Source organism: Saccostrea cucullata, unplaced genomic scaffold (genome assembly GCF_032062105.1).
Source record: "Saccostrea cucullata isolate Sc308-1 unplaced genomic scaffold, CSIRO_AGI_Scuc_v1 ctg1211, whole genome shotgun sequence".
In the NCBI taxonomy this organism is placed as follows: domain Eukaryota; kingdom Metazoa; phylum Mollusca; class Bivalvia; order Ostreida; family Ostreidae; genus Saccostrea; species Saccostrea cuccullata.
In genome coordinates, this window is record NW_026921738.1 from 61202 (window position 1) to 83262 (window position 22061).

The 22061-nt window shown below is 33.1% G+C and overlaps 2 protein-coding genes across 5 annotated transcripts; both read right to left on the minus strand.

Moving 5' to 3' along the window:
* Nucleotides 1-3511: 3511 nt before the first annotated feature.
* Nucleotides 3512-11254, minus strand: LOC134260661 (uncharacterized). Its single transcript, XM_062743211.1, has 13 exons — nt 11222-11254; nt 10988-11089; nt 10661-10795; nt 10369-10503; nt 8983-9080; nt 8596-8689; nt 8353-8474; nt 8108-8255; nt 7688-7825; nt 7475-7570; nt 4783-6915; nt 4512-4655; nt 3512-4177 (listed from the first exon to the last, which is right to left on the minus strand). The coding sequence occupies exons 2-13, from the start codon at nt 11049-11051 to the stop codon at nt 3954-3956; spliced, it is 3531 nt and encodes a 1176-aa protein (XP_062599195.1). The 5' UTR covers nt 11052-11089; nt 11222-11254; the 3' UTR covers nt 3512-3953.
* A 64-nt stretch (nt 11255-11318) lies between these two features.
* Nucleotides 11319-18530, minus strand: LOC134260662 (N-lysine methyltransferase KMT5A-like). Of its 4 annotated transcripts, none has more exons than XM_062743214.1 (6): nt 18319-18530; nt 14794-14894; nt 12972-13113; nt 12376-12492; nt 12179-12254; nt 11319-11382 (listed from the first exon to the last, which is right to left on the minus strand). In XM_062743214.1, exons 2-6 carry the CDS (start codon nt 14885-14887, stop codon nt 11338-11340), a joined length of 474 nt encoding a protein of 157 aa, XP_062599198.1. In that variant the 5' UTR covers nt 14888-14894; nt 18319-18530; the 3' UTR covers nt 11319-11337. The 4 variants fall into 4 exon arrangements, with proteins under 4 accessions (XP_062599198.1, XP_062599197.1, XP_062599196.1 ...); XM_062743213.1 differs by lacking the exon at nt 18319-18530 and adding an exon at nt 16789-17115; XM_062743212.1 differs by lacking the exon at nt 18319-18530 and adding an exon at nt 16766-17114.
* Nucleotides 18531-22061: the final 3531 nt, after the last annotated feature.

Sequence of the window (22061 nt, forward strand, 5' to 3'; positions counted from 1 at the left end):
GGTTAGGGTTAGGGTTAGTTAGGGCTACGGGGTTGGGGCTAAGGGGGTTAGGGTTAGTTAGGGTTAGGGTTAGTTAGGGCTAAGGGGGGATAGGGTTAGTTAGGGTTAGGGTTAGTTAGGGTAGGGGGTTAGGGTTAGTTAGGGTTAGGGTTAGGGCGTTAGCGTTAGGGTTAGGGTTAGGTTAGGGCTAGGGTTAGGATTAGGGTTAGTTAGGGCTAAAGGGGATAGGGTTAGTTAGGGTTAGGACTGCACTCAGTTGACCCACCTATCCCCTCCACCAATCAGAACTGATCACGTGATTCCTCTCAGCCAATCAGAATCTTCCGGGCTATCTAGGCCCCTTATACTACTAATACATTTTACACCAAGTATTTTTTAAAAAAATACTTTAAGCTTAATATTTTAAATCTTCGTCACCTTAATTCACCTGAGAGCTTACTAAGGCGAAATGGGAATACGAAATTTTACAGTTAAGGCGAGATGGGAACAAACCGATGCGATGCCATTTTTATGGCATATTGTACCCGCTTTGTTGAAAATTAGGTCAAACTTTAATGATCATGGGATTAAAAATCATAATACATTTGGAAATGCTTGTCACAGGTAATGCACGTGTCAAACATGATTGTCCAATCTTCACTCCTTCAAAAGATAACAACACTTATGAAATGTTTGAAAATTAGGTCAATTTGAAGGTCAGGGTCATGGGGTCTAATATCATAGCATATTCGAAAAAAAAATTACACAGGTAATGTACTTGTCAAATATCAACAACCTATTATATATCATTCAAAATAAATCACCCAAGTTAAATGTATTTTGAAAATTAGGTCAAACAGGAAGGTCAAGGGCTAAAAAATAATAGCATGCTCAGCAACACCTCACTTGTAATATACGTCAAATATGTAAGCCGTATCTATTCTGAATCAAAAGGAATAAGCAAAGATATAATTTTGAAAAGTAGGTCAAATATCAAAGTCAAGGTCATGGGGTAAAAAAAACCATAGCATATTTTAAAAGGTATTGGCACTGGTCAAATGTGAAAGTCTTATTTCTTCTCAATCAAAAGTTATAAGCAAAGATAACATTTTCGAAAATAAGTTCAAGCGTCAAGGTCACGGGGGAGGGGTCGTAGTTTATTTGAAAAGGCCTTGTCAGAGGTAATATACATGTGAAATATGAAGGCCCTGTCTCTTCTCATTTAAAAGTTATGACCAAGGTCAAAGTTTTTGTGACAGACTGACAGATGAATAAGATTTAATGTCCCCTCGCTTTCGCAAAAGCGGGGGACAAAAAAAGTTCCTGTACACTAAAAGGTACATCTGTTCCATACTAATTCTATTTTCTCTCTGAGTGATCGATCGATAGGTCAATTCAAAAGAGAAGAGAGAGAGAGAGAGAGAGAGAGAGAGAGAGAGAGAGAGAGAGAGAGAGAGAGAGAGAGAGAGAGAATTTACTTCCATGAATTTTTTTAAATTTGTTTCGTTTATATTATTTGATGCAGCAATATTTCTTCATCACCTGCATACGGAGTATATACATGTATATCTCAGTTGATTCGATACGCAAGAGCATGCTCTACGTATTCTGAACAATTTCTTAAACGAAGTAAATTATTGACAAGCAAGTTGAATGAAACAAAATATCAACAGTCTCGTTTAAAGTCATCATTTCGTAAGTTCTATGGTCGATACAATGACCTGTCAGCAAATAGAGTCAAATGCTGACTGACGTTTTTCATACCAATTTTTAGTCCATTATTTATACACTGAATTGACGACGGATTTTTTCCGTTATTTCCTGATCATGACAACGAGTACACGACGGGTGTGACCGGCCAGCAAGGGATGCTCACTCCTCCATGGCACCTGATCCCACCTCTGATGTTTCGGAAGTCCGTGTTTGCTCTGCTCTTGTTTTGCATAATGTTTAATGAACTTTGAGATTGAATACTGTTCGTTATCTCCATATCTTTCCTGCTTGATAAACAATATTATTTTTAAAAATTAATCGGGCTTTTAGCAACACCGCTCACCGAAACTTAAAGGTCTAAGAAGACAGCGTTTTTGTAACCTATAGATGTAGATGTAGTACAGAGCTAATTATTTGCCGATATCAGACGTAATTGATTCCAATTATGCCTTTTACAAACATTCAACTGAACATTTCACATACACACTATCAATATAACACCTAAATTACAAAACTACATGTATGTATATATACATTCTTTCGGTAAAAAAAAATATGTATTATTGATATGCTTCAGTGTATGACGACTTCTCTATTAGCTTAACATTTTAGACCATAAAAGTCAGCGATACTTTCAATGTAACGAAGTGCCTTAACACATCTCAGATATCAGTTGCTCAGTTTATCCCCATATTAAATTTCTGTAATTCTGCAATTCAAACGTGTTTATGAATACTTCAGAGAAAAAAATACTCAAATTACTTTCAGTTGTAATGTAAGCATGAATCGCAATTACGCAATCACACCGACATATAATAACACATGTTTACTAAAATTGTCTCTTTTCATCTCCTGTAGATTAAGTTTCAGCAAAGATTACAAAAATGAAATTATTTATTGAACATATAAAAATTCATTATTTGTACAAATTGAAATTCATTGCATAGAAATGACTAAATAAGTATAAAAATATATTAGCAGACTATTTCAAATTGACTCAACATCGAATTCATATCATTAATGTCATTATATTAACAGCTAATATATCATAAAAAATAATGATAAATACATTTTAAACCAGTAATAACAAAACTAAGCCCTTCTAACGGAAATATTGAATATGTTATACATTTATCCTTTATATAAATACAGTCAAACCTCGTTATCTCAAACTCGAAGGGACTGAAAAAATACTTCGAAATAACCAAGAATTCGAGATATCCAGAATTAAATACTTAAGGAATATGCAGTTTGGTTCAAAATGACTTCGATAGATACATGATATTCGAGATATCGAAGTTCAATTGTACGTATTTGTGAAGTATCAATTTCTAAAATAAAGAGTACATGAAGGTACATTAGATCTTTGGCCATAATGGATAACTTGTACAAGTATACCATGGCTTATTAAAAACAGCTAATCTACATGTTTCAAATAGTAAAATACAGTTTCATTGTTACAAATGAAAACATTAGAATACAAAATAAAACTGGCAGAAAAAGAGTGTAGTTAAAAATTAGATACAGCAAAGACATTTTATTTTAGAGATATCAACTATGACCATGCAGATAAAAAACAACAACAAAAACCTAGAGTACACACTTGTGCAAGATCATTTTCATTTTAATATTTTAGTAATTATAAATCTCAATTTCATATCAGAATCTACACGTAGATAAAATATTCATATTGTTATGATCTATCAAAAGAGATACATGTACATAAATTCTATTTCATTTATTAGAAAAACAAAAATATGTACAGGGCCTAGACAAGAAGAGAATGACATAATCATTAATATAAACTCTATTTTCATGCTTTAAGTTCATGTATGATTTTTCATGCAATATTGATTACAAAATAAAATCTATAGGCTAGTTGATTTTATCAGACTTTAATTTATATCTATATGCATTGAATCTGAAAACATTGATAAATAAACAATAGATATGTCAATTTTCCAAAGCTTTTCAGCATTAAGATCATCATACATGTATAACTTTCTTCTCATTGGTTTCACTGGATTGCAATTAGCCAATTAGAGCAATTAGAATTTTAAGTTTTACTGTTTGATCATATTACATATATAAGCAGATAAATACACTAAATCGTAACCAAAAACAAACAAACTAACAAATATATAAACAACCAAACAAACATGTATACAGGCTAAGAAATGTAGGAGACAAGGAATAATGCCCTCCTTTTCCCATGTCTTCTTTAATTTTAACATACAATAATGAAATAAGATATGAAATATTTAAGCCTTGTATAGTTTCCTTTTTTGTGAAATGATCATATTTCTATCAGTATGCTTTATCTTGGACCAGTCATGTTTTGAGAGTATTGGTTCTTTTGCAATTGCATTTAAGCATGCTAATCGACCAGGTGTATGTCCAGATTTGAAATATTCAGAAAACTGGCGCTCAATGGCATTTTTCTCATCCTTTGACCAATGATGTCGTCCACCATTTCTGCTTGTACCTTAAATATGAAATAATTATATATTAATCTCAATGGCTATCAATCTATCTATCTGTTTATTTATCTATCTATCTATCTGTCTGTCCATTTATGGATCTATGATCCAGGGTTGTCCCTGAGACCTGGGAAATTTCCCCGCCTATAATGACATAATGCCCTGGTTATTCTGCTATCCCCTCTCAAACCCCTCTATCTATCTATAAATGTGATAAATGCATGATAAACAAAAAGGACTAATATTTTGGAAACACTTCTTCAAAATCTTGTAAAGATAATTCTGTTGAGTAATGGAAGACAAAAAAAGAGAATAAAATTTCAAAATTTCAAAATGTACCTTTCTTTTGCGTGACTTTTCTCTTTTTTATTGATTTGCAAGGGTCGGGGAATTCATAAACATCTTCGTCTGACTCTTCATCCTCTATTTCATTATCATCAGACTTGTTCTCATCTACTTCATCTTCTTGAATTTCAACTTCAGCTACAATTTTGACAATATAAATATATTTATGTACACAGATAAATTTATTGTCATCAGTAAAGAACTATTTCTGTCCTTAAATTAAACATTACTATATGTGTATTCATGAACATTTCAAAAAAATTACCTGTGTAATCAAACTCGATTTCATCAAAATCTTTGTTTTTGTACTTTGCAATTCCACCAGTGTTTATTAGATGTAGAACCTTAGCAACTTTCGCCAATTCTAGGGTCGAGTCAGGCAGGCGATAAAATTCTCTGTGAATTCTTATGTCATGTCCCATAAATTTGGCGAGCATATCTTGGTTTGATTCACTGAGTTCTAGTATCTGACAAATTGTTGCAAGGTGTTTTCTCAATCTAGTGGAAGTAAGTAGGTTTGGACATTTCGCACCACATTTGAGTGAAAATTTTCTTAAGCAATCTGACCCCCTGATTGGGTTTGAGTTTTTTGGTTTTATGAATAGGTAGTCTGAATCAATTTTCAGTGCCTTTCTGGCCTTCAGAAGTGCTTCCATTGTTTCTTTTAAGCTGTTTGTTAGAAGGATTGGGACTTTTGCTCCTTTTTTCCCTCTGATTTCGATTCTTGTATGGCTCTTGCATAGCTCACTTTCAAATTTTGTTAAAGATTTCTCTATGTCATTGTTAACATATGGTTTGTTTGTCAAGCCTTCATTATATTGGGTAAGAGTCAAACGCTGTGCCTCCCCACTCCTCTTTCTGTTAAACAATATTACCTGTGCAAGACAGACTTCGGCCAGTTCAGAGTACACAGCTTCCTCTATTTTGTCATCAAGTCTTTCTTTGAGGGTCATGGCAGCTGTAGAGAGATATTTGTTCAGCAGGACCACATCCTCTGCAAGAGGAACATACATAGGCTTGTTAAACTTCTCATTGTGTAAAGTTGCCAAGGCTTGGGAAGATATTCTCTCTTCCCAATCACTCTGATATAAAATCAGGAAGTTGTCTGCAATTTTTCTATCTGCTTCATTCTCTTCAATTATTGCATTAGACTTTAAGATTTTGGCACATTTGCTTAGGCTGTGCCCTAGTTTTAAGGGCAATGAGGGAGTCTGGTAGGAATTGTCTTTCTCATCATGGCCAGCCAAAGTTTTGATTGCAAGAATAAGTTTGTCCCAGTTGGCTGGATTTAAAGCCGATTTTAATGATGTGATTTCAGTATGATCTTCCTTAAACTGCATTAGCAGCCTCCCCAATTCTCTTAGTCTTTGAGAAATATACTGGTGTTGATGAAGATTTGCTCCATTTTTTTCATACAACCTTTCAGCAAATTGCAAAACAAGAGGATCATTTTGGATTTCAAGTTTGACAGCATCATCCCTCATTTTAATAAAAATGTTCTCATAGAATCCTTTGCTAGTTCCAACAATTGGTAGGAGAAGTTTCCCCATCCGAATTGGGTTCGCTTTACTTTTTTTTTCACTACTCTTTAGTTCACACTTTTTTTGGTGTTTCCACAGGTCTGTTTTCTTATACGAACCCAAACAAAATTCACAAGGTGCATAAGATGAATAGCAATTCTCTGGTTCTGGATTGTTTGTTGTACTTCTTGGTCTGTATTTTGGTACTATCTCACCATTACCATTTTTCATAACATCATAGTTGTGCTTGTAGTTTCCTTTATTTACGATTTCCTTCCACAACGTTTTTCTTTCCTTGCTCTTTTTTGGAAATGATAGAATTTTCGCTATTTCCATTTCTTTGTTATGCACTTGAATCAAATGTCTAGAAATTCTACTATATGGTTTCTCGCAATAATAACAAATATTTTTTTTCCCACTACGCCCCTTTGTTGTTTTTCTTGTCATTTGAAGTACAATATTGTTGTTAGCACCAATATTGGGAATGACAACTTCATTTTCATCCTCGTCATCATCATCATCTTCACTTGTCCCAGGTATCCAGTCTTCTGCACTGTCCTGTTTGTTCTTTCCATGCAATCCAGCACAAATAACATCTTGAACTTCAGTATCTGTTATCTCATTATCTTTGTTGTTCTTTCCATCATCATCATCATCATCATCCTCATCATCCTCATCATCACTTTTTCCAGGAATCCAGTCTGGATCTTCTACATTTTCCTCGCTGTCATCATTAGCATCGACATCAACCTCTTTATAACACTGTATTTCATCACCATCCTCTCCAGTATCACCATCATCTTTCCCCGGAATCCAGTCAATGTCTTCTTCAATTTTCGGTGTGTCTTCATTAGCCTCTTCACCATAATAATTTGCAGCTATAAAATTCAACACATACATTTAGAATTAAAATTTTATTTTCCTGCTTTAATATCTCAAGAGATTAACTGTCTCAACATTTAAACTGCATCATCATAATTTCAGAAGTCAATTTACACTTATCTTACTGTTAGACAGATAATGAAAATACTGTAGCTTTTTTTAAATCTATTTTAATATTTAGAACTTATGATTACTAAATCAACATTTTTAATGTTGTTTTGTACATTTTAATAGTCATTCTCATCTGGATAATTCATACTCATAATACTGTACACAAGTATGTATGTAGATAGGTAGATGTAATTCCCTGGTACAGGTATATCACAAGAAATCCAAAATAAAAAGATAAATTTGTGTTTCTCAGACAATTCAACTTGACATTTTTTTAAAAAAATTAAATGGTTTTATCAAAAATGACATTATGCTAGCTACACATACATACAAATACAGGCTAAAATAACATATTTTCACTAAGCAATGATATGAATATGCTGTGTTCAACATCATAGCTTTTGCTACTTAAATGCCATTGAGGTGAACTTATATAAAACATACCTAAATAGTCTGATGGTGAATTAAGCTTCTGCTCAGCTATACAATCCATCAGCCATGACAATGTTGCCGTTGAAATACCATAGATTTGTTTAATACCTGAATTTAAAAGTAATGTTTATGAACTATAGACACAGATCTGTAATAGAATGATTGAAAAGGAAAATCCTAGCTGTAATAAATCTAACTAAACATTTCACAATGTGTACTACTTACAGCAGAAGTACTTATTATCTTTCTCAGAAACATCTGCCATTGTTTCCCCCAATGTTAATGTGATTGCATTTGTCAAATTTGGGCTTAATGAACCTAATAATTGTCCTCCACTACAGATTATAAGATCCTCAACTTCCTCTGTAAAAGAAAAATAGATGCATAAATGTTGTGAAGTAAATTTGTACATCTTAAGGTGCCTCTATCAGTCCAGTCCAATACGAAAATTCGTAATATTACAAGTTTTCGTAATATAAAACTTATATTACGATTTTTCGTAATGTAGTTAAATTACGAATACGCGTAATATAGCAGATTGTAAGAAACTATATTACGAGTTTTCGTAATCCAAGACAAATTCAAGCATTGCAAGAAATTGAGTGGTGGGTAGCAAAGTATGTAGTGGGAAACAGGTTTACTAACCCCTGGATATCTTTGATCCTTCATTAAATCCATGTAAATATATTGACATTGTCTGCAAAACTCCTGCTGCTGCCTCTGATGAAGTTGATTTTCTTGCTCCTACTGCTTCCTCTCCAGAAACTGTATCTCCTCTAATTACATATTTCTCCTAAAATTAATAAAAAAAATTCCTAAATCAAAATTACCAACTTAGTGGAATATAGGATATCTATAATCAGAAAATAAGTGATTATCTTTTATTATACCTCAGGTAGTAAAACACCTGCTTCTAATGACTTGTACAACCATTCACTACTCAATACCCAACATCTATGCGCAATGCCTTGAATATATTTCATAGTTCGATCACAGATAAAGTTTTTGCTATCTGAAATAGAAATATGGAAAGATATTGTGAATTCTTCTGTAAAAAGGGAAATCAGAAAATTTTTTTGATAAACATGAATTTTGTTCTTATACATGCTATTTCAATGAACTCTTTGGTTTACCTGTGATCATGACAACATGAGTAATGTTCTTGCTGAATTTCAAATGACGTTTTGTCACTCCATTGAAAAATTGAAAAAATTTGCAAATTTCTTCCTGCAAAAAAAACATTTTACTTCATTTTTATTTTGAAATATGCAAACTAATCATAAAAATATAAAATGACAAACTCACATTAGCAACGACATAACATGTACTTGGAATGCTACAAATTTTGAATTGCAAAGCTTACAGTGAATACAATAAATAATTTGAATAGGGTCATAAAACCCAATAAATTGATCAATTGGAATTTCAAAAAAGTATGCAAATGTATATAATGTATCCTTGTCTACTGCAAAATTTCAAGAAATGTTATTACATGACTTCGTGATTTCAGAGAAATTTACCTTCTCTGTTAGAGTGGACTTGCCAGACACTGTGATATGAGGGATGTTTCCTTGAAGACTAATTCCATTGTCCTCTTCCTCTATGCAGGAACAGTGACCTTAAATTAAATATATTTTGTTTGAACTAGAAATATGTCCAGACATGAATGCCCCGCCGAGGATGTAAAAAGCAACATGAAAATTTGTGTGTGTATAAAATTTGATCAGAATATCTTGAATAGTGATGCAGCTTAATTGCTTGTTTGGAAAATATAGGTCAATCCAGCATCTGAAGCAAGTCTGGTAGTGTCTATCCCTAGATGCATCATCCATGCAAGTTTGGATCAGATAGGACTTATAGTTACTTGGGAATGAAAATATAAGTCAGATCCAGCATTGAAGCAAGTCTATCCAGATGCATCATCCATGCAAGTTTGGTTCGGGCAGGACTTATAGTTACTTTGAAAATATAGGTCAGATCCAGCATACGAAGCAAGTCTGGTAGTGTCCATCCCTAGATGCATCATCCATGCAAGTTTGGTTCAGGTAACTTTAACTTTGGAAGAAAATATAAGATCCAGCATTTGAAGCAAAGTGTCCATATAGATGCATCATATATAGGGCTTATAGTTACTTGGGAATGAAAAATAGGTTCCAATCTGAAAAGTCTGCTTATTCCATCCCTGATGATCATCCATGCAAGTTTTCCAAGTAGGGCTTATATTTCCTTAGGAATGGACCTGCTCCAAAAACTTAAATTTGGTGTTCATCTGAAAATGTAGGTCAGATCCAGCATCCGAAGCAAGTCTGGTAGTGTTCATCCCAAGATGCATCATCCATGCAAGTTTGTATCAACATGTGAAGTTTGATAAATCCATCATGAATGGTATGTTTTAAACTGAGCTAAACACTAATTAAACAAAAGTGAAGTCAAGGTCAAAGGAAAGGTCAAGGTCAAAAAATGTTGATGCAGTTGCATACCTCTCATCAATATCTATCAGCATATAAAGTTTGATGAAAATATCTTGGATGGTTTCTTTGAAACTTAGCTTTTAAACGCAAAGTGTGACAGAAGGACAGAAGGACGGAAACGGAAGACGGATGACAAACACTATATGCCATATTCATGACGGGGCATAAAAAAATGTATGGAAGGACCATGACCCGGAATGAACCCAGGACCCCTGCATCACTAGTCAGGTTCTCTACAGATTGAGCTATCCAGGCTGATATTACAGTTTTATATACTTAAGATTGAATTCTTATAACTTAAGAATAAAAAAGTATACAATATATATTATAGAGAAAGAGATTAATACCAAAAGCTTATTTGTGAAGATTAATACATATATTAATTGTGTTCATCTGAAAATAAAAAGCTCATACTCTAGAGTTCCCTATACATACCTCCCCCCTTTTTCTCTGAAACACCAGGGGAACACCTTTCATCAGCACGATCACTGTCTACCATTGCAGGACCACAGTCTTCCTTTGTATCATCCTCTTGAAGACCACAGTCTTCCATGATAACATCCTCTTGACCTTTATTGTCAAGGAAAAAAGAAAACTAAATGCATTGATAGGTTAACATATGCACATGTATCATATTCAATTAATTTATCTTTTTAAAAAAGCTTTAATACTGAGAGAGGAAGGACTGTCCAAAACAAGATTTTTAAATATTAATTTATCTACATACCTCTCCCCTTTTTCTCTGAAACACCAGGGGAACACCTTTCATCAGCACGATCACTGTCTACCATTGCAGGACCACATTCTTCCTTTGTATCATCCTCTTGAAGACCACAGTCTTCCATGATAACATCCTCTTGACCTTTATTGTCAAGGAAAAAAGAAAACTAAATGCCTGGACTGGTTAACATATGTACATGTATCATATTCAATTAATTTATCTTATTAAAAAAATACATCATTTTTTCTGAAATAACTACCAGTTAAGCTTTTTAAAATGCTCAGAGAGGAAGGACAGTTCAAAACAAGACTATTCAAATATTTATCTACATACCTCCCACTGTTTTCTCTAAAATATCAAGGGAACACCTTTCATCAGAATGATCACTACAAATCATTGCAGGACCACAGTCATCCTCTTTAGAATCCTCTTCACCTTTAATTATTGTAAAAAATAGAACTAAATGCCTGGGCTGGTTAGCATATACATGTATCATAATCAATTAATTTATTTTTAAACAAATCAGGAAGATCAGTCTGACATAATTTAAAAAAAAAATTTACATACCTCCCAATGTTTTCTTAGAACCCCCCTGGGACCTTTCATACGATCACTGTCTCCCAATGTTTTCTCATGATAACAAACACCCTGGGGATTCCTTTTTTCATCAGCACGATCACTGTCTACCATTGCAGGACCACATTCTTCCTTTGTATCATCCTTTTGATCTTTAATTATTGTAAAAAAAACTATAAAACACATACATGTATATACCAATGTTAGAAATTTCAGCAATACAATTAATTATACATGTTAATTTGCCTAAAAAATTTCATAACCTACCAATACAGACAGCTTTAACAAAATACCTTGCATATTATTCCTGAAACTTACTGGTAAAACATAACAAAGTAACAAAAAAATGAAAAAGTCTTAATAAAGTCCAAAAATTAGAACAAAAAAAAGGAAGTCATTATAACCTTAAATTATTATTACAAAGAAAAATAAAAGTGTTTTACATAAGAAAGAAAATAATTATCTAAAATGTTGTTTTACTCACCTGAACTTTTGCCCCTCTAGACAAGAAGTTTATTTTAGAAATATATATTTTTGAAAAATGTTAACTATATTACTTCGCAGTTATAAAAAAGGCAATTGATTATAGGGGCACATGGCTTTGTTTTTGACAATCTAATGATTTGAACAATTTCATGCCGAAAAAAACTAGAATTTAATTCCAAATGTAGATTTCAAATAAGGAATGTTTAGATTATTTTATCCTTTAAAATGCGACGATTTTCAAAGAAAATTTTATTAGAAGAACCCAATGTTAAAAATATCGTTTAAAATGTAACATTTTTGATTACATCCTCTCAAAAATTAATTACATAATTCTACAACGATCGATCTTGTATTGTATTCAATAGCACAGTTGTCCCCAGCCAACAGACGTTTCCCACCTCCCTCGCGAAAGAGTTCCGCTAATAAAAAAGGCAATTGTATTTGCTAAACTTAAAAACTTACTGAATTTAAATTGGATTTCCATGGGTATGAGTTTAGGCCATAATCATACAAAAGTTCTTCTCCCTGCTTCATGTCTCTATAAAATATTTGAAGTGATATATTTAATTATTTACACTTGATATGCCAATCTCTATACATATAAAATATACTACATATGTATATAGGTATATTCAACAAATTAGAGAAATATTAAATACCTTGTAGCAAAAAGGCAAAGGCAATCCCTATAAAGTTTCATTTTGCAATTTATTTCTGTTTTCGTTCCATGGTTGACGAGTCTACATAGTCTTCCATCTTCTTTTGTTGCATCAATGCTAAAACCATCAATCTTGCATTTGAAATTGAAGTGTACCATAAATTTAATTTATTTCAATTTGAAAAAAAAGAAATCCAAATCTAAGATTTTATTATTGCCATTGTCAAAAATATTGTATGCATGGGTATAAAACTTGCTACTTAGATCTAAAATAAATTAATACCAATTCTCCTACATTGTACAGATCTATATGGCTCAATGGCATGGAAACAGGGGCCATATATTCAAAAACTGGCAATTTCGTGCAAATGTATAACAGGTACACACTGCACAAAATTGCAACTGATTGTGGTATTTGTGATGAAAAACATACATTATAATGCAAAATTGTGTCAATAAAAAAATTTCATGGGCAAATAAATTTTTTTAAAGTTACCATAGCAGCTAAACAGTACAAAATGTAACACAACAAATATTGGATAAAACAACAGCATCTCAAAAAAAATTAAGTACATGATTGATACATCTTTAAGTTACCATAAATCTCTGTAAAAATATCTGTATCCTGATGATTTTTTTTTCTCTCTTCTCTCACCCTCCTTTTTGGATAAAAGCTGACCTGCATACACAAGCAAAAAGTCTCCCCTTTGTCTGGACACAGTGGTCCTAATTCCTCTTCCTATTTGAATGCATATAATTTTTTTTTTACTAAAGTTCAACACACAAACATAAAAAAATAACTTTTATGATAAGAATACATGCATTCATGCATTACAAGAAAATACAGAAAATGGTTTTAGCAGATTGACAGCTGGAAACTCCAAGGGCACAGTCATCTTAAATTCTTGCTTAATTTAGAATGTCAATCATAAAGTTATAGAGTCAACTTGTTAATTATCACTTATGCAACAAGAGGCCCATGGGCCACATTGCTCACCTGTGAAACTCTGACCATTCTGTTCATTACCAGATTTCCCCCTTGTTATACATAATGTATCCCCACCCTACCCCACTGAACATAATTTAGACATTTCGAAATCTACACTACCCAATGATCCTTCCATGGGCACATATGTTTCAGCTATTTTTGGCCCAGTGGTTCCTGAGAAAAAGATTTTCAAAGATTTTTCCCATATATTTCTATGTAAAACTTTGATTCCCTATAATGGCCCCGCCCTTCCCCCGGGGGTCATGGTTGCTACAATCCAGAATTTACACTACCCCAGAATGCTTCCACATAAGCTTCACTTTTTCTGGCCCAGTGGTTCTTGAGAAGAATATTTTCAAAGATTTTTCCTATATATTTTTATATAAAACTTTGATTCCCCATTGTGGCCCCGCCCTTCCCCCAGAGGTCATTATTTGAACAAATTTGAATCTACATTATACCAGGATGCTTCCACATAAGTTTCAGCTTTTCTGGCCCAGTGGTTCTTGAGAAGAATATTTTCAAAGATTTTTCCCATATATTTCTATATAAAACTTTGATTCCCCATTGTGGCCCCGCCCTTCCCCCACGGGTCCATGATTTGAACAATTTAGATCTACAATATACCAGGACGCTTCTACATAAGTTTAAGCTTTTCTGGCCCAGTGGTTCTTGAGAAGAAGATTTTCAAAGATTTTTCCTATATATTTTTATATAAAACTCTTAATTCCCCATTGTGGCCCGGCCCTTCCCCCGGGGGTCATTATTTGAACAATTCAGAATCTACACTATACCAGGATGCTTCCACATAAGTTTTAGCTTTTCTGGCCCAGTGGTTCTTGAGAAGAAGATTTTCAAAGATTTTTCCTATTTATTTCTATATAAAACTTTGATTCCCCATTGTGGCCCCGCCCTTCCCCCGGGGGTCATGATTTGAACAATTTAGAATCTACACTACCCCAGGATGCTTCCACATAAGTTTCAGCTTTTCTGGCCCAGTGGTTCTTGAGAAGAAGATTTTTTAATGACCCCACCCTATTTTTGTCTTTCCTTGATTATCTCCCCTTGCGAGGGGATATGTCCCTTCATTTTAACAATTTAAATTCCCCTTCACCCAAGGATGCTTTGTACCAAGTTTGGTCAAAATTGGCCCAGTGGTTCTTGAGAAGAAGTCGAAAATGTGAAAAGTTTACAGACGGACAGACAGACAGACGGACAGACGGACAGACAGACAGATGGACGGACGACGGACAAAATGTGATCAGAAAAGCTCACTTGAGCCTTCGGCTCAGGTGAGCTAATAAAAAGAATCACAAAGTCATAAAATCAGTGCTACCTGGTGTCAGTAAAAGTTCAAATGAAACTGACAGTATATATCTAAACGTTATCAGCAAATCTTTATCATATTATAAGTAATTTAACGATTCTAACCTTTGTTTTCAAAAACATCAATTTCAAATCCTGGTGGATCTTTTTTTACCCAAAGCTGAGATTCCTCTAGGGGATTTACCCATTTCTTTCGCATTTTTTAGCTGTAATGAGCAAATATAAAAAGAATCTTTAAAATTTAATATAATGGTGCATACAATCTCCATGATAAAACTGACCATAGTTGCACATATTGCACATGACTGTTGAAAAACTGTAACTTTAAGAGCAATACCCAAGGACTTATCTGTATACATTGAATAAACAAAGGAGCTAACCAAGACTACACATATTTTGTACATGGTACATCTAAAAAATTCATTTTCGCCACTTAGAATTTCTTTTTGCCACTTTTGAAAAAAATTTGCAATAAGCAACAATGGCGAAGCACAGCTCGAACCCTGCCCGGGAACGACCAAATCCGGACACGTTTACCCTGGACGGGTAAATTTCCAAGATAATGATGAGAGTAGTAAATATTCCTGAACCAACCCATTTGCATAGACTTTTTTTTAAAAATTTAATGCTAATATCTTTATGATCTTAAATTAACATGCTCCAAGCTATATCTGCAGATATATACATGTAATTTCAGGGAAATGATTACCTGAATATGAATCTATCTGTAGCCTACAGTCTTTCTCTTGTCAAATCATTAAGATACATAACTTTATTATATACCTAATGTGTATCACCCAATTTTACTGTTGAATTTACGCTATCACGTGACGTCGTGATCCGATTTTCCGGATCACCAACATGTTGGTCTCTGAATCCATATCACCACTCTCTGAAACTGATGACGTATTACGCAGAAATATGACGTTATTTTTCTTGCGCGTTAAAAAGTCCCTTGTAATTATGCTTTGTTTAATGGATAAATATTATACAATTGATTTCTAATGGTTTATTTTAATATATTTAGCTAGTTATAATGAGGTATGTAATAAATCTATCATTATAACAGTAACTTGATCCGAAGGGTCGTATCACGTCTCGTTGACAGGCGCGGATCATCAGATCAAACTCGACGCTTCGCGTCTCGTTAGATCTGATGATCCGCGCCTGTCAACTCGACGTGATACGACCCTTCGGATCAAGTTACTGTTATAATAATATATATATATATATATATCAGCATTTAAAAAAAAATTGTCGGCATTTTTGTGTAAATTTCATTTATTTTCTCCATTTGTTTATTTATTTAATTTTTTTTTTTTTTTGGGGGGGGGGTAGGTTACTTTTTTTAATTAATTCTACATTATTCTCTGCACTCAGTTATCTGATTGCGATTTTTTCGGAATATTCTAGTTTGTCACGGGCAAACACATTCGGTTTTGAACCGTCTCAGGTGTAAAAAATCGTCGATTATTTTAATTATTGACATTAATTTTTGCAATTGTCGTAATATCTAAGTTCTTAAAGTTAATAAACAACGATGAAACACAAACAAATCCCATTATTTGAGTGTAATTAGCTTTAAATCTCCAAAATGAAGAAACTGGGCTTACTACCCATTTTAGTCACCGGGAAAATAACAATTGTTAATTAATTATAATTGAAAAACATAATATCTGGTGTTAAAACTCTCAGCAAAGACACATTTTGTTATATTAAATTACATCTGTAAGTTTCGTGACGAAGAATTCAGTATTATAAGCGAAAACATGGTTTTCAGTGTCAAAATTCCCGGCCCTGGTTTTACTACCCATTTTAGTCACACTCTTAATTTCCTAGATTCAATTGTACTTGTTATGAAAATTTTGTATATTGAATACTAATATTGCCACTGATATAGATTCATCAGGGATAGTAGTCAGTGTAGAGAAAATTCTAACTGTCAATACATTTAACCCATGGATGGGTTCACTTGATACAACGATTCCCGTCTATAGACTATATTTGGCGGGATATTATCATGTTAATGGAAACATTTGCATTGATCATATTACATAAATAAAAAATTAAAAAAAACCTTATTTCTAATCTTGAACATACTGAACACAGACGCCCGAGACGTTGCCTAAGCCACGAAGAGAGGAGGAACTCAGGAAGACAGGTTTTTTTTTCCTAGGCTATGGGTATTTTGATCACAGATTGTTTCGTCCACGGTCATTTTGTCACAATCATTGTTAACTTATGACGTTATGTTATTCAGTTTGATTTACACCAATATACATGATATATCCGTGTGACATCTTTAATTCTTTATAAACTTTTTAAAAAAATAAACTTCTTTGCTTATAGTTCTATATTATAAGCATAATATAAAAACAATTTTCATTCGTTTTGCTTGATTTCATTGTAAGGAAAGTCTGTAATATCAAATTATAAAAAATGCTGAGAGGGAAAGGATGATTGCACTTAAGGACATACGTTATCCAAACATAACTTTTTATCATTGAAATGACAGTAATTTGTTTAGAAAAGAATTTGTATTTTAATGAATGAGATGAACACAGAACTAGAGTACGTTGACCTAATTAGCTAGAAGTGAAGACATGTTTTTTTTTCCTTCTAAGTATTAATGAAATTCATAAGCAGTTCATTTTGTCACATTGTTAACATATACGTTATGATTATATCACACAATGATATATGCTATACCGTGTGACATCTTTAATTCTCTATGGAAAATAATTTTTATACATGAAAATAAAATTTTGTTACTATTTCTCTATAATCAAGCATAATATAAATATAATTTTCAAATCAAACTTTGTTTAAAGATTCTGTAAATCTTTCATTTTGAAGAATTATATTAATTTTAAAATATAACTGTAACGTTAGGATATTTTCACTTATGGCATACTTATCCAAACATAACTTTTTATCATTGAAATGACAGTAATTTCTTTAGAATTTTGCAGATATAGATCTATTTTACTATGTACGTGTGAAATTACTAAAGTGTTACATTCTAAGATATAAAAATTCATAAGCAGTGACTTTTTCATTCTTATACTTTTATTTAAATTTTTTTTTAGGCTTTTTTTTTTTTTGCTTGTCTGGAAAATTTTTGGTATACATAAAAATAAATCAAGGAGATATCAATATAATTTTCAAATCCCAAACTTTGTTTAAAGATTCTGTAAATCTTTCCTTTTGAAGAATTATTTACGTTTAAAATATAACTGTAAGGTTAGGATATTTTCATTATGGCCTTAGGAACAAGGGGGGGGGGTATGTAGACTATGTCCCCCCCCCCCCCCCCCAATAATTTTGCTGATATAAATATTTACTACATTATAAATTTGCCTTCTACGGGCCTATTCATAACTATTGTATTTATAACTTAATATATTAAAATAAAAATCCTAGATGAACAATTGTGGAAGAAACTCGTTTCCCACTAATGGTTTTTAAAAAATAAAAATTAATTATGGATGTACTTATTTAGCAAAATACCGAATGCATTTTCCCAGCTTATTCTTGACAAAAAAGTATAAGTTGTCAATCAGCAATGAGGTTTTATGAGTTGTAAGTATGTATTCCATAGCCATGAAATCATAATTTTAGTAAACATACCTTGTAATCACGGTGACATCAGAAAATATATCCGAGAGGTCATTCATAAGTCACCGCGTGTATCACTTTTGTCATTGAACATTAACTTCCGATATTCCGTTTACGCATGCGCAAATTTTTCTGTGTAAAGAAGGGAATTGCAGTAGAAAATTACACACACACTGTGTAAATGAAATCAGGAAATTGGCTCCAAATGAACACTCATATATTTTTTATTTTTTCTGATGAAATTTAATCAATTGAAACTTCTGGAGCCTTTCCGACAAGCAGAAAATGTATTTCCGACCTATGACGGAAATACCCGAGATAATGCGATTGGAAATGAATGAGAGCAACACAAAAATGACGTTAAATCAACTGAACACCTGTGTTCAGGTGTCCATTTGAATTCCAGGTGATCAGTTGATTGGTGTGTATTCTTTGTGTCTGGTTCAATTGGTGGTGCTTACAAACACACACAGTGTGTGTGTGGGTGTGAGGGTGTGTGTGTGTGTGTCTGGAGGACTTGTGTAAAGGAGGGTGCATTCGAAGAGCGTATGTCAGGGTGAGTGAGAATGTGTGTGTGTATGTATGAAAATTAACTTATCAACTGATAACTGATCATGCAACTGATCAGATTGGTAGCTCGGCGTCACGTCTGCATGTTCCACTGTGATCAAATATGGATGATTGCTCCGGAAGAGAAGGAATGTGCTGCATTGGGTAGGCTGTGAATGTCTTAGTTTTGACAAAAAGACCCGATTCGAGGAAGAGAGAACATTATATTTATGACAATGTAAATCCATAAATCCTTGCTTCTTGGAAACAGTTCAAGTTCTGCAGTTTATTATGTCATTTTTTTTTATTGTTTTGTAGCAATTGATCAAAGCAATAAAATCATACAAAGGTTTTCATTCATGTCTGTTTATGAACATAATCATGCCATATAATTTCTAAATAATCGTGTACATACTTACTATCCTTCATTTTCATCGCCGTTACCATTGTAAAATATGTTATGTATTTTTCCACTCCACTCGTTGACAATATTCCGTGCCCCTAGGGATCCATCTCTTGCATTGTAGAGAAGAATGATTCAGAACACAGGGTGTTGGCAGCTCTAAGGCAGTAGGTACCTTTCTTGGGAATGACATAAAGGTATAACTTAGCTTCCATACTGGTTCTGAGGCCTTCATAAACAGTGATAAAGTATATATGACAACCCTTTACTTCTTGCCCCGTACGGAGGAAATTCACCAAAGTTTACTCCCTCATCAAGCCATTTGATAAGTGCCATGCGATATCTACATCTTTCTAAAGCACTTATGCCTGGTTGATCGTCTGCAATATACAGAGCCTCCCTTATAACGTTGCAAAAGTTTACCTCATTGATATCATGATTCTGCAAAATGACAGATTCAACATACTTGCTAAACATATTTCTTACCAGAGCTTCCTTCATTTGGTCCACAATCTTTCCCTCCTCTGATACTTCCAATAAAGCAGGTTTTAAAATATTTGGGTTTGAATTTGAGACTTTCTTTCATCCTTTTTTTTTTAATTCTATCTACTTTATCAACACAGACTGCTTTTCTCAGATTGCTACCTACACATGCGTCTTATCGTACAAAAACCTCAAATCCACCTTCCTGATTTAAATCTGGTACGTAGTATGGGACCATTGTGTCTTCTATACCCATAATCTTTATTTCAGGAAGGACATGAGCGGTGCTGCACCATAATTGCAACCGGTCAGACCAAATGAACTGACAAAATGCAATATTTAACACTTGCTTTGGATATTTCTTCATCATAATAGCACGCCTTGCTGTCTTTCAGTGGCAGGACACGTCCTTTTCTTCTGCGTCTATTCATCTTTTGAAAATGAAAATTTAACGAAAAAACTTGCTTCTAAAATAGGGGTTTTGTCAAGATTAAGATCATTCATGTCCTCTGAGTTATTGTTAAAATTTTTTAATACAATTGTTTTCCCCTATTTCCATTATTGTTGTACTGTTTGGGGCAATATGAAAAACAAAGAAGGTCTTAGCAAACTACGAGGGGCGTTCAATAAATAATGTCATTAGCTCGATGACATACAACTTAGTAGTCATATGACATAAGGCTTGACTTTCTCTCATCATTGAATCTTTAATGAATTTATAACAGTTTATGTGACCACTTTTCATCACATAGTTTTATCGTGAGAAGCTGGGAAACAAGGGCTATTCGAGACACTGCATTATAAATGAATGGTAAAGAATCAGTAAACTAGAGTGAAAATAAAAGCTTCATTAAAGCTGCTGTAAAATTTGTTAAAAATACCAAAGAAATATTCACTGAAATATGTGACATTTCAGCAACTAATGCCTGTTTTATAGACAAATTAGAAGGTGGATTTCAAAGTAAAAAATTATATATATCAAAAATGTTACCCTTTGCCAACAAAATTTATAACAACTTATGTAATGTTAATTTCAACAAATAGTATTTGATGTTGTATGATTGACTTTAAGACACATAGCAAATTTGATAGACATCATATGATAGTTTACATGTTTTTAAGAAACGTTTGACAGTAATTAAGCTTGGTGTACAAAGGTCACCCAATGTATTTTGAAAAATGAGTGAAAACGACAGAGTGTACAAAAGCCTTAACAATTATTTTAAAATATCAGTAATTGTAGTAATCCACGTTTGTTTTATATTCAAACAGATATTGGAACATGAATCTATTGCTTAAATCCATTAAAACAAAATTTACCATAAGATGTTCTTGATAAAAACGGTGAAGGTCTGTCAAGAGCAAAGGTATGCAAAAGCACAAAAACAGATTTATATGCAATTTTCTTAAATATTAGTGGTAATATTGTTCAAATTCGTATTCGGGTAGACAGTTTAATATCTGGAGGTGTCTAGAAAGCAGTTTTTTTTTGCAAATAAATCGAAAGGTTTATCAGAGAAAGGACCCAGAATCAGGAATCCACTACATTGAATTTTTTCATGACAGCGTTTAAACTCGCATGCCCTAAAGAGTAAAGGGGATTATGGGATAAACAGAAAGTTAATGCTTTTTCACATTAACAATATTTGCCAGATCTTTGACCTTTTGACTTGTTTCTATTTCCAAACTTGAATAAAACACCTTTCAGAAGAAAAAACAAGTCAAGGAAATCATTGGATCTGCCATTTTCTAGTATACTAAGGGTCATACCCAAAAATGAGCTCTAAAAACAATCAGAAATTAGATAAAACATGTTACGGACATGTGTTTGAATTAAAAAAGATTAATAAGTAAAATCATGAAGACTAAATCATTGAAAAGCGTCGTTTGCTTCTTTCTGAGCTCCAATGACATTATTTATTGAACGCCCCTCGTATGTAAACTTCAAAAGCGAGCTGCAAGAGTGATTTTAAATACTACATTTTATACACCTACATCGGAAATGTTTCAACAACTGAGATGGATGCCAATTGATGATTATTTTACGTATAGAACTGTCATCCTTGTTTTTAAAGTCTTAAATGGATTAACTCTAGATTATTTAGATGTTTTTAAGTTTGTACATGAAATAAACAACAGATGTACACGATTGAGTCAAAGCAATTCATTGTATATTCCGAGGGCAAAAACAGAATATTTTAGAAGATCTTTTACAATTTACGGTTCCCAGCTATGGAATAAATTGCCAGAAATTTTAAAGAATTGTCCATCATTGCAAGGTTTTGAATCAGCATATATAAGAAATTATTTCCAGTCTACA